This window comes from Ailuropoda melanoleuca, chromosome 16 (assembly GCF_002007445.2).
Source record: "Ailuropoda melanoleuca isolate Jingjing chromosome 16, ASM200744v2, whole genome shotgun sequence".
In the NCBI taxonomy this organism is placed as follows: Eukaryota; Metazoa; Chordata; class Mammalia; order Carnivora; family Ursidae; genus Ailuropoda; species Ailuropoda melanoleuca.
This window is the reverse complement of record NC_048233.1, coordinates 42,156,285-42,167,846: the sequence shown is the minus strand read 5'-3', so window position 1 is coordinate 42,167,846 and position 11,562 is coordinate 42,156,285. Positions and strand designations below refer to the sequence as shown.

The 11,562-nt window shown below is 49.3% G+C and overlaps 1 protein-coding gene across 1 annotated transcript; it reads left to right on the top strand.

Annotated features, from left to right (window-relative positions):
* The first annotated feature begins 5,671 nt into the window (after positions 1-5,671).
* On the top strand, positions 5,672-11,050 carry KRT6A (keratin 6A). The gene is made up of 9 exons (XM_002923243.4): positions 5,672-6,283; positions 7,196-7,410; positions 7,768-7,828; positions 7,986-8,081; positions 8,207-8,371; positions 8,856-8,981; positions 9,812-10,032; positions 10,251-10,285; positions 10,399-11,050. Exons 1-9 carry the CDS (start codon positions 5,744-5,746, stop codon positions 10,650-10,652), a joined length of 1,713 nt encoding a protein of 570 aa, XP_002923289.2. The 5' UTR covers positions 5,672-5,743; the 3' UTR covers positions 10,653-11,050.
* The last annotated feature ends 512 nt before the right edge of the window (positions 11,051-11,562 follow it).

The following is an 11,562-nucleotide window of genomic DNA, read 5'->3' as shown; positions in this document are numbered from 1 at the left end:
GCAGTGGCTAGCCCCTCATGGTCCTAAAAGCCTTGCTTCCAAATTTCTTCGAGACTTCCGCTATCCTTAGCCCCCACTAACTAGTAGGTATATAGAATCAGCTACGCCTCATGACCCCAGTGCAGCTCCTTCTGCCCACGGGCTCCTGTCCCCGTGCTGTAATCAAAGCACCTTTTTGCACCAGAAACATCTCAAGAATTCTTTCTTGACCGTTTGCTCCCAGCCCACATCGCATCATCGATGATCTGTCGCTAATCCCAACCCCAGGCTTAAAGTGAGATTACAAAGGATTAACAGAGGGAAGCTGCCACAAAATGCCAAGAAATCTCAGAGGAGCACGTTTGAGGCATGTTTGCTCTCTAGGATATTCTCTAAGAGTCAGATGATTTTGAGATGCAGTGTTTGGGTAGGAATTACTGTAAATCATCCTGAATTGGGGGGAATTACCCAATGTAACTATCATTATGTAGACATTCCCCCCTTTACTGACAATTAGGGAGTCTCACCAGAAGGCATCTGTAGGAAGACATCATCCCACAGGCTGCATCTTACTCAACCACTTACAGTATTTAAACCAGGTCTTTATGTGTCTCACTGGAGGGTTGCTGGAGTATTTTTACCCAACTACATTTTTTTTTTTTTAAATGACACAGTCTAGTGATGTGGACCCGTCAGCGGTGAGGAGGCAGGATGCAGAAAGGAGGCGTGGGACATGAGAGAGGCCGTGGACAGAAACAGAAGCCAGGCCCCGTAGAGATTGTGTTAGCTCCTGGGGAGGCCAGGCTAAGCGCCTCTCTACCCTGGTTGTTATAGAGGACCTAGGACACATGACAGAAGGAGAACCCGGCCCCTCACCCTGCTCATTCCAGGCATAATCCACACCAGACCTGCTATACAGTTTCTTGTGCCTTTTTGAAAGATCTTTCTGCCTCCAAAATTGCTTCTTGCCTCAGAGCCTCAAAATGCCTCACTTCCTCCAGACAGTTTCCAAACTGTCTGAACCGCTCTATATATCATAGAAGGCTGCCTTTCTACTCCAAGTTGGGTGCGACTGTCTCTCCATGTCGACTAGGGAAGCCAAGCATTGTCCCCTTCATCTCAGTCTGCCCCAGTCCCAGCTCAATTACGCACCTGTCATTTACTCAACCGTTCGAATGCCCCTACCTACCCAATGCCAGTGTGTACGGGGTGAGTCAAAAAGAAATGAACACCTTCAAAAATCTGTTACACAATAACTAGGTTTTATAGGAATATGCACCAAGATCAATGTTTAAAGGAACATCAGAGTTTTTCTATAATTGTACAAACACTCAATTTGTGTCCCTGAAGGCACACAACACGCATCAATCCTATATGCTAATAATAGTAACCCAATTCATCCCAGACCCTTTGTGCATATTACTTTTGGCAGTTGAAATGACAGCCACAATGCTTCCCTTCATTTCCTCCAGGCTAGGAGGAAGAAGCAGGACAAATACGAGGTTCTCGACTTATCCCCACTAGAGGTCACATGGAGTGACGTCAGGGGGTTTGGGACCACAGTTCCAGAGGCAGGCAATGCTTTGAACTGAGCGTCTCATTGAGCACCATAGAAGGTGTTCTCTCAGTGACCACTGGACCCCCTGATTGACCTGGGGTAGAGCCTCATCCCACTGGAAAACAGGAGTTGCCAGAAACTTCCAGCAGCTGTAGGTAAAGCCACTCAGATTTCATGTCCAGATTTATGACCCTGTCACTGTGTTCTCTGCAAAAATGGATGGGCCCTGTGTGTGGAAATTGAGAAATACAAGGGCATTTCTACAGTGTAGTGCATACTGTATGTTCATGACAGCCTAGTTACTATGTCATGCAGTTCTGGAAGTTTCCATACTGTCTGAACCTCTCTATGTATCATAGAAGGCTGACTTTCTTCTCCAACTTGGGTGTTACTGTCTACAGTCTTTACACAGGTGGCTGCATGTGTTTTTCTTTCAGTGGGTGCTCCCGGGGGAGAGGGCTGGGTCTGTGGGATTCCCTCTGAACAGCATCATCTTGCACCGGGGCTGGCAGGGTTAGGCACTTAGTCTTAAACTTTTGATGGATGATGACAATAGCTATCCCTCAGTCTCATCTGCCAGCTCCACCCAGGGAGGCAGAAAGACAAGGCTTTGCATGGGCTCAGGCTTCTGGGTTTCCTTCTTGCCTTCCTCCACGCTGGGAAAAATGCGAGGAGTACAGATGAACCCCTGGGCCCTAGAACAAAGGCCTTCTTTATTCCAAGGCCATCAGACAGCAGCACTGAATGGTGGCTGTCCTGGCAGAGGGAAGAGGCTGGGCTCGGCAGCTTGCTGAGGAGGAGGCCGGCTGTCATTGGCGTTACTCACGTTGCTTGCTTTCATTTCTCTCACATAGTTGCCTGAACTGTCACCCTCTGTTTGAATCTTGTTATGAAGGTCTGGCCTTCTCCACCCCGCTCCTCTGGGAAAATACAACCATGGGACATGATTCAGGAACACTGGGGAGATTTCACTGGAGAACTCAATTCTCTAACCATCCAGTGGGTCTGCACTGTCCGTGAGCACAGCCCTCTCCTGAGTGTGGAAGTAGGAGCAGAGGGCAGAAGACTGGACTCTTGAGGAGGAAAAAGGACCACTGAGCCCAGGACGACTTATCCCAGTGTCAAAGTGGAATACAGAAGCCAGGTGCCTCCCTGCAGCCAAAGATACAGGAAATCAAGGGCAAATGAATCAAGTACAAACTTGACCTTTTAAGGTGGTGGGACAGGAAAAGAGTGAAATCAGAAATGGACCTGCCATGGGGCCCCACCTCCCTAACTCCCCCTCCACTGTCATAGGAGCCTGCGGCAGCTCTCATGAGCCCTCCTAGCTGACCTCATTCATGGTCAGGGTCACCAGCATTGGTTCCCAGGACATCTGATTCCCTGGCAGGTAGTGATGAGAATTTCAGAGAAAAATACATCTTATGTATATTAAAAAGACTATAGTATAAAATAATATATTATAGAATGTCGTAAAAATCTATAGATAGGAGAAATACTCATGTCAGGAAATGAAACATAACGCTTTATATTGCTGGTGTTATCTGGTGGACATGCCAAGCTGGGAGGTGGATGATATGCTCAAGTTAAACCATCCTGTGACTGGCTAACTGGTTGAATGTGAGGTCCCTGCTACAACGGAATTACACACTTTATTCAGGGATGAGTCTTCTCCCACCCTGGAAAAGATGTCAGGTCAGTACTAAAGGAGGCACTGATCTGGTCATCTGTGTTGGTGGATGGCAGCCTGTCCCTGCATGCACAGCCCCGAGGACAGAAGAGGGCCCGGCAGAGGGTGGCCCAGGGGAGCTCGACTCCACACAGGACTGAGCGAGCAGCCTGCTGGGCTCCTGCCAAAGACACAGATCCTCCTTCTCTCTGGCCACAGTTTCCTTCCAACCTCTTAGGCAAGGAGCCGCACCCGCCCCAGAGCAAAGGTTCTTCCCTGTCCTGCTGCTCTGAGCGCCAGCAAGCTTCTAAATCCGGCTTCTGCTTCTGCTGCCCTTCTGGCTTCCACGGTGCCACACCGCTTCTGGGAGCAAGGGCAGACCCCCACGTGTGGCTCCCAGGTCCTTACCAATATGCCACAAACCTGCAGTGTGGGTTTCATTTCTTCCGCCCCCACCCCCTCCGCCACACACACAGCTGCAGCTGTGTTCCCGTTCTCGAAGATTCTCGGGCACCCCCGAACCCACTAAGCTTCTTCCTACTTGCATTATAATACGGTTATGAGCTCATCTTGATGGAGCACTTCCATGCAGGCCCTATGCTAAGGCCTCTGCATTATTTCCTGCAATCCCCACAATGCAGCGAGCTAGGTATTATTTTCACCCTCACTTTACAGCTGTAAAAATGAATAATTGTCAAAAGACACACATGAGCTAGTTAAGGGCCTGAGCGCTCTGTCTCCAGAGCCCAGGCTCTTAACCAGGGGTTGATACACTTTTTCTTTAAAGGGCCACATGGTAACTCATTTCGGTTTTGCAAGCCATGCACTCTCAGTGACAACTACCCAGCTCCACCACTGCACAATGAAAGCAGCTATAGAGCTAAATCCTGGGAAGACTGTGTGCTGCTCCCACCTGACTTACCAACCCTTCTCACCCCTCCTGCATCATCTACGCCAAACCTAGAGCCTCTATCCCAAGACAGTAGAACAGAGCAGAAGGCCATGCCATGGGAAGGAACACTCCTTTCCCAGAAGTGGGCGGAAGCCCATTTCTTGGTCAGCCATTGTGCAACCAGGGTGGAGAGAAGGGAGCTGTTTCCGTTGTCTTGAGAACGTATCTCTTCCCTATGCTTAGATAGCACCTCCTTTGGACAGGAAATGACCTGCCTCCTGGATATCGTGCACCCCAAAACACTGGAGAGATGGGACATTTCTAAGATAGTAACAAGAGCTTTTCTCAGATCACCTCAATGGGCGAGTTTGTCCTTCCTCTGCTGGTTGCCATTTACCCATGTGTTCTCACACAATGGCATGCCTGCGACTGCTCTCAACACTCCGGGTGCTCAGTACTTAGTGTGTGGGCTGGGAAAAAATGGACCTCATTCCTTTCCAGCCAAACACCACTCTTCTTTCCCTCCGAGGTGTGTAGCCATTTCAGATTTCAAGTGCTGAGATTAGAAATACAAATTGGGAATCTACTTGTGACGTAATCACACATGTAAGGGCACATTTGTATGATTCACTGTTTCTATATCCCCTCAACTCTCTGCACACACCCATTAAGGTGTCTGCCTCTTGATTCCTAAGAAGTGTCTGTTAGAATAAAAATTCAGTGAATTCCTCAATGATTTCTGTCCTACTCATTTTAGATTCCTTAAGTTCTAAGTGAACATTCCAAACAGGAGAGAAAAAGGTGTCTGTGGATTCCAGTTGGAAAGAAAATTTTGCATAATAACAGATCAGTGGAAGCAACCGCTGGGGAGGGAGGTGCACAAGTCAGGTTTCTAGGCAGAGTGGCCTTTGGTGATGTCTCCTGTCCTCTGAGGAAACTGCCAATTGGCCAGCTTATCACACAGAACAGAGAGCAAATGCTGACTGCATAGCGTAAAAACTCAACTCTTTTGTCCCTTGGCTTTTCAAAGACGATTATGTCTCCAAAATAGCCCCCATTTTCACGCCCAGGCCACTAGAAAGAACAGCCAGGAGCTCCAAAAGGACAGGTACAAACATGGTGAAAAACACTGCAGGCCACTTCTTGCTCAGGCCTTTGGGCAAATGCCTATAAGAACTCAGAGTCAGTCCCACCCTGATGGGAAGGGTGGTGCTGGTAGAGGAGAAAACCTGTGTGGGAAGGGGGCACACAGAGGAGCGTCTGAGTAAGCAGAAGGAAGGGACAATTATCACAGATCAGCTCCTTGTCTCCTTTGTTTGAGAACATGACTAACTCATGACTTCAGTGAATTCATATCCAGTCTTATTGTGTTAGGATCAACAAGGCTGGAAGGCAGGAGAATTTCTCCATGACTAAAGGAAGCCAAAGAAGCAATCTTCATATTTCATACCTTTAAGAGGCTGGGGCTGATCTCACATTTGTAAAGATCAGCCCTTCTCGATCTGCAAGCTCACCTTCCAGGACGGAGCCCAACCCATTTCCATCCTATATAAACTGCTGCCGGGAGGTTCATCTCACAGATCTGCTCCTCTCAGCTACCCTCCAGCCTCTCACGCTTTCTTCAGCCCTCTCCTCTTCAGGAACCATGTCTAGCAAATCCACCATTAGGAGCCAAAGCGTCAGCCACCGTGGCTTCAGCACCAGCTCAGCCAGAGTCCCAGGGGTCTGCCGCTCTGGCTTCAGCAGTGTCTCCGTGTCCCGCTCCAGGGGCAGTGGTGGCCTCGGTGGAGTGTATGGAGGAGCCGGCTTCGGCAGCAGGAGCCTCTATGGCCTGGGGGGCTCCAAGAGGATCTCCATCGGAGGGGGCAGCTGTGCCATCGGTGGCGGATACGGTGGCAGAGTTGGAGGTGGCTTTGGCTATGGAGGTGGAGTCGCAAGTGGATTTGGTTTTGGTGGTGCAGCTGGTGGTGGCTTTGGGCTCGGTGGTGGAGCTGGCTTTGCTGGTGGCTATGGAGGCCCTGGCTTCCCTGTGTGCCCCCCTGGAGGCATCCAAGAGGTCACCGTCAACCAGAATCTCCTCACTCCTCTGAACCTGCAAATCGACCCCACCATCCAGAGGGTGAGGACTGAGGAGCGGGAGCAGATCAAGACCCTCAACAACAAGTTCGCCTCCTTCATCGACAAGGTGAGCCAGGAACACCTGCCTGCACTGGGATTCCAGAGTCCCCAGACTAGACAAGCAATGACTGCCTACCAGGGGGAGACTCAGGAGGCAGGGAGAAGGGGACTGAGACTAGCTCTCCCCTGGGATGCCAGTTGGCCTCCATGTTCACAACAGGCAGCAGGTGATGCAAATCATTTAAAACCACTGGGTCTCTTACGTGTCCTTCATCCCTGCCAGGGAAGAATACTCTACTTTTCATAAGCATGAAGCAAAATAAGGCAGTGAGAGAATGGAATAGGTTAGCTTTACCTTCTGAAGACTCCTAGGATCAAAAAATAACGCCAGTGGAAATCTCCACAAGGACTCTGGGCATGAGGAAAAGAGTGGGAAGAAAAAGAAAAGAAAAGGATTTCTGCCTGGATTAGAAGAAAAAGACTCAGAAACATTGATGTATCCATAGAAAGTACTGTGTGGAACCAGAGCATGACCATTAGGGCATTGGTTGTAGAGGAGAACTATGTACTAAAAGAGAAGTTATTGGAGTCCAATCATTAACTGAATTGGATTTAATCATTAGATTCTGCACAATTAATATACCTTTAACTGAGTATATTTTTAAAAAACCGTGCAATGTAACAGGGAAATGTGTGATTGTGCAGTTCAATGAAAAGAGAAGAAATGTTGAATGTCACTTATAGGCTGCATAGCATAGCTGGTAAGGGGACCTCATTGGTCCATGGAAGAATTTCCCATTAGGATCACTGGGGTGGGAAGGAAATAGGTTTGGGGACAACACTGTCAGCCTGCTCCTCTCTACATGCTCCGTAGTAGCCCAGGACCTGGGTGACATCCCAGGCGTGCCCAGGCTCCTGGCAACTCATATCTCTTTCTCCATTGCTTTCTCTGGCAAATAACCACTTCGTCTTCCCCCAGGTGCGGTTCCTGGAGCAACAGAACAAGGTCCTGGACACCAAGTGGACTCTGCTCCAGGAGCAGGGCACCAAGACCGTGAGGCAGAACCTGGAGCCCTTGTTTGAGCAGTACATCAACAACCTCAGGAGACAGCTGGACAGCATCCTGGGCGAGAGGGGCCGCCTGGACTCGGAGCTGAGGAACATGCAGGACACAGTGGAAGACTTCAAGAACAAGTGAGTTCAAGGAGACAAAGGGGTTCAGTCTCCTGAAGTGCACACTTGAAGACTACTGGGTGACCAGGTCCAGAGGTGGGCATGGTTCCATAGGGAAACAGGTCCATGGCAATGAAAACCACGAGTAGTGCCTAAAAACAACCCCAAAAGAACAAATGGGCCATAGAGGTGGGTGGGGAGAGAAAAGATATAAGGAATTGAGGGAACACACACACAAAAAAAAACGTTTTTGTGGCTCAGGGGCAGGAAAGCTCAATTTAGAGATATCTGTTTTATGGAAAGTTGGGATCCCAGGTTGATCTTGCTGTATCATCTTCGCCACTGGCTCAATTGTGTCTTGCCCTGTTCTAATTCCAGATATGAAGACGAAATCAACAAGCGCACAGCAGCGGAGAATGAATTTGTGACTCTGAAGAAGGTGAGCTGATGAGGATCAGGGGGTCATGTTCCTTTGTAGAGGGAGAGGACTCTGGGTCTGTGCACACGTCCAAGAGCGGACTAGATGGGGAGACTAAAAGGTGTTCAGACTGGGAAGGAGGGCTCAGCTGACTCCAAGTTGTTGGCTTATTTCCCAGGATGTGGATGCTGCCTACATGAATAAGGTTGAACTGCAAGCCAAGGTGGACGCTCTCACAGATGAGATCAACTTCACCAGAGCCTTGTATGACGCAGTAAGCATCTCCACTCCTCTTTTATTTGCCCTGCTGGGGCTCTGCAAAGGGTGGAAGATCTGGGGGGTTGGATACCTCCATAAATGCAACAGGAAAAGATGATCTGACGATCTTCTGCTCTGCAGGAACTGGCACAGATGCAAACCCACGTCTCAGACACTTCCGTGGTCCTGTCCATGGACAACAACCGTAACCTGGACCTGGACAGCATCATCGCTGAAGTCAAAGCCCAATATGAGGAGATCGCTCAGAGGAGCCGGGCTGAGGCTGAGTCCTGGTACCAGAGCAAGGTGAGCCTTGAGTTGACAGCTGTGTCCCCTACCTGAACACCAGCAAGGCTATAGACTTCTCTGCTGGGAAGTCTGCTGTAAGGAAGCTGATCTTTTCTCATAGGATGTGTACCCTGCACTCCTAGAGCAGGCATTTACAGAATTCATGTCCAAGTTCAAGAAGTCAAAGAACCCAAGTGCAGGAGGACAGCTACATGGATAAGGACCTAGTGACCTTTGCTTCTGTCTTCACCCTGATGCCGGTCTCAGAAACAGGATACAGAACATTGCTGGTCCCCAACTGAACTAGGCAGTCAGCGGTCCATTCAAAAGAGGGTCTGTGATCAAGGTGCAGGATCCAGTGACCTTGCCACGGCAACTTTCCCTAACATCCCTTGGGGAGAAGCCACTAGGTGCAAGTGTGTTAAATGCCTGGTTCAGAAGTCAAGTCACCGTTGGCATGTGAAAGCCCATATACACTGCCTTCTCTCTGTCTGCATTCCAGTATGAGGAGCTGCAGGTCACAGCTGGCAGACACGGGGACGACCTGCGCAACACCAAGCAGGAGATTGCTGAGATCAACCGCATGATCCAGAGGCTGAGATCTGAGATCGACCATGTCAAGAAGCAGGTATGGTGGGGGGCTCTGGAGAGGAAGAGCATCCTTTCCTTGCTACACCACCAAGTGGTCATCAGCACCATTTGGGAAATACTGGGAATTGAGCGAATAGCAGAAAGCAGGACACACCGCTCCCACTCTTGTGAGCTCCCCCAGGTTGGGACACACGCATGCCAACACTACAGAATGATGCAATCACCTGACAGGAACAATCCCAGTTAGTCAGACTGTCAAAAGGTAGTCTTGGGGCTTTTAAAAGAGATTACTTAAGGAGAATGGTTGGTTTAGGAATATAAGAAACAAGTGAGGAAAGAAAAGGGGAGGACAGAAGAGGGTCAAGATTGTTCCAAATCTGCTGAAGATTCAACTGAAAAAGAAAGTTGAGCAAGACCCAGGGTGAAGATCAGTGTTGCCCAAGTGTGTTAGAATCCCTTAGGAGTGAGGAAGGCAAGATCTCCACAGCTAGATGTGAGACTCATCTCCTTGAGTAAGGGTTCTCCTCATTTTGTATGAGTTAGTGTGGCATCCACAGAGATCGTCAAAAAGGTGCTGGTCTGGTTTTGGAGGCAGCACTCAAAGAAATGAGGGGGTTCATTTCTTCCAAATTGCTGGTATTTTGTCCAGTGTAATGCAGGGTGGTTAAAAACAGAGGGCACGGGTTTTCTCATGTGGCTCTCAGATTAGGTAATTTGTGCAGAAGAGAAAAAGGCTGGGCAAAAAGAGGAAAAGTCCCTTTCTATGATATTGGGCTCTGGAACTCTTCCTCACTTTCTAGAAGAAGTGTGGCTGGTCTCCTCTGGAGGACTGAATTTCAAGTTCATTCTCCTGTGTTCCTCCCCTAGTGTGCCAACCTGCAGTCAGCCATCGCTGATGCTGAGCAGCGTGGGGAGCTGGCCCTCAAGGATGCCAAGAACAAGCTGGCTGGGTTGGAGGATGCCCTGCAGAAGGCCAAGCAGGACATGGCCCGGCTGCTGAAGGAATACCAGGAACTGATGAATGTCAAGCTGGCCCTGGATGTGGAGATCGCCACCTACAGGAAGCTGCTGGAGGGCGAGGAGTGCAGGTGGGTAACCCACACAAGCCCCTCAAATATCTTGGATCCCTGTTCAGGTTGTCTTGAGCACAAGGTGAAGGCACCCTACTTATGGCCATAATGGCTACTCTCACAGAACCATTTCAAAGGCAGCTTCCCCAGGGGCTCTCCTCACATCGGGGCTTCCCGCTCTGGTCCACTGGGAGCTCTCTGAGGTCTCATGCTCCCTGTGTTCTCTCCCTTCCTAGGCTGAGTGGGGAAGGCGTCGGACAAGTCAACATCTGTAAGTACCTTTGCTTGCCTCCCTCCCTTGCCCTTGTGCTCTTCTGACTGGCCTGAGGCTGGCAGGAAGAGCTCACTGTGTCCTGTGTGTCTTTGTCCCTCTCCCCTTCACAGCTGTGGTGCAGTCCACCGTGTCTGGCGGCTATGGCAGCGCTGGTGGCTATGGCAGTGCCAGCGGCATGGGCGGTGGCTCAGGCCTGGGTGGAGGCAGCGGCTACTCCTATGGCAGCGGCCACAGCCTTGGAGGTGGCTTCAGTTCCAGCAGTGGCAGAGGCGTGGGGGGTGGCTTCAGCTCCTCTGGAGGCAGCAGTTCCACCATCAAATACACCACCACGTCCTCCTCCAGCAGGAAGAGCTACAAGCACTGAGTCCTGCCATCTGGTCTTTGGTCCCATGTTGTCCCCGTCTACAGCGGCATTGCCCTCTCTCAGGCTACTTCTCCTCTCCTGCCTCTGATTTCTCTTACTTTCTGGGTTGGAGCTAAAGTTGCTGAGTGCCTTCATTTCTCCTCACTGTCTCTACGATCCACCTGAGCTTCCATTGCTCACCATCTGAAGGTAACTGCCTGGGTCCCACTCCAGAATTGGGCAACTTTTTATTGCTTTACTGGCCCAGGAATTCCCCATCTTTCAAATATTGAGGTCCTCCCTCGCAATGGTTATGAAAGCACAAGTAACCAGGTGTGTGATGAACAGGATTTGTATCCCTGTGATGTTTTCTGTTCTTTGCTCTCTTCTAATTGCAATAAAGCAGATTTATAATATAATTTATGGTGTAGTGTGACTTGCTTTATCACTTTTGATTCTTGAGGTTTTTCGTTGGACAAATGCCTTATTATGTGACAGATACTCCCAATACCCATGTACTTTACTCCCTTCCTTCAGACAGTTTCAACAAACTGCAGTTTGGTATCCTGATGTTCAGGATTCATCCCCAGATCAGTTTCCATATAAATTTTTGGGAAGTGGAGTGGCAGGGATCCGGTCTACCATCGTTATAAAATTTTTTTTACTGCCTATATTAGGTAGTGATAGCTTAGTCTCTCCTACTTGGTCTCTGAGATTTCTCTGCCACCTGCCCCAGTGGCTACCCATAATGCCCAAAGAAATATGTTACTGGCCAATTATAGCAAAAGAACATTGGCACGAGAATAAAATATTTGATTTTTGCTTGCAGTTGCCTTCATGACCTAGAAACCTGCCTGCCAAGGTGTATGAAGAATAATTAAAATGTGTATGTTCCTGAACTGGAATTATACTTCTGGAAATTTATCCTGAG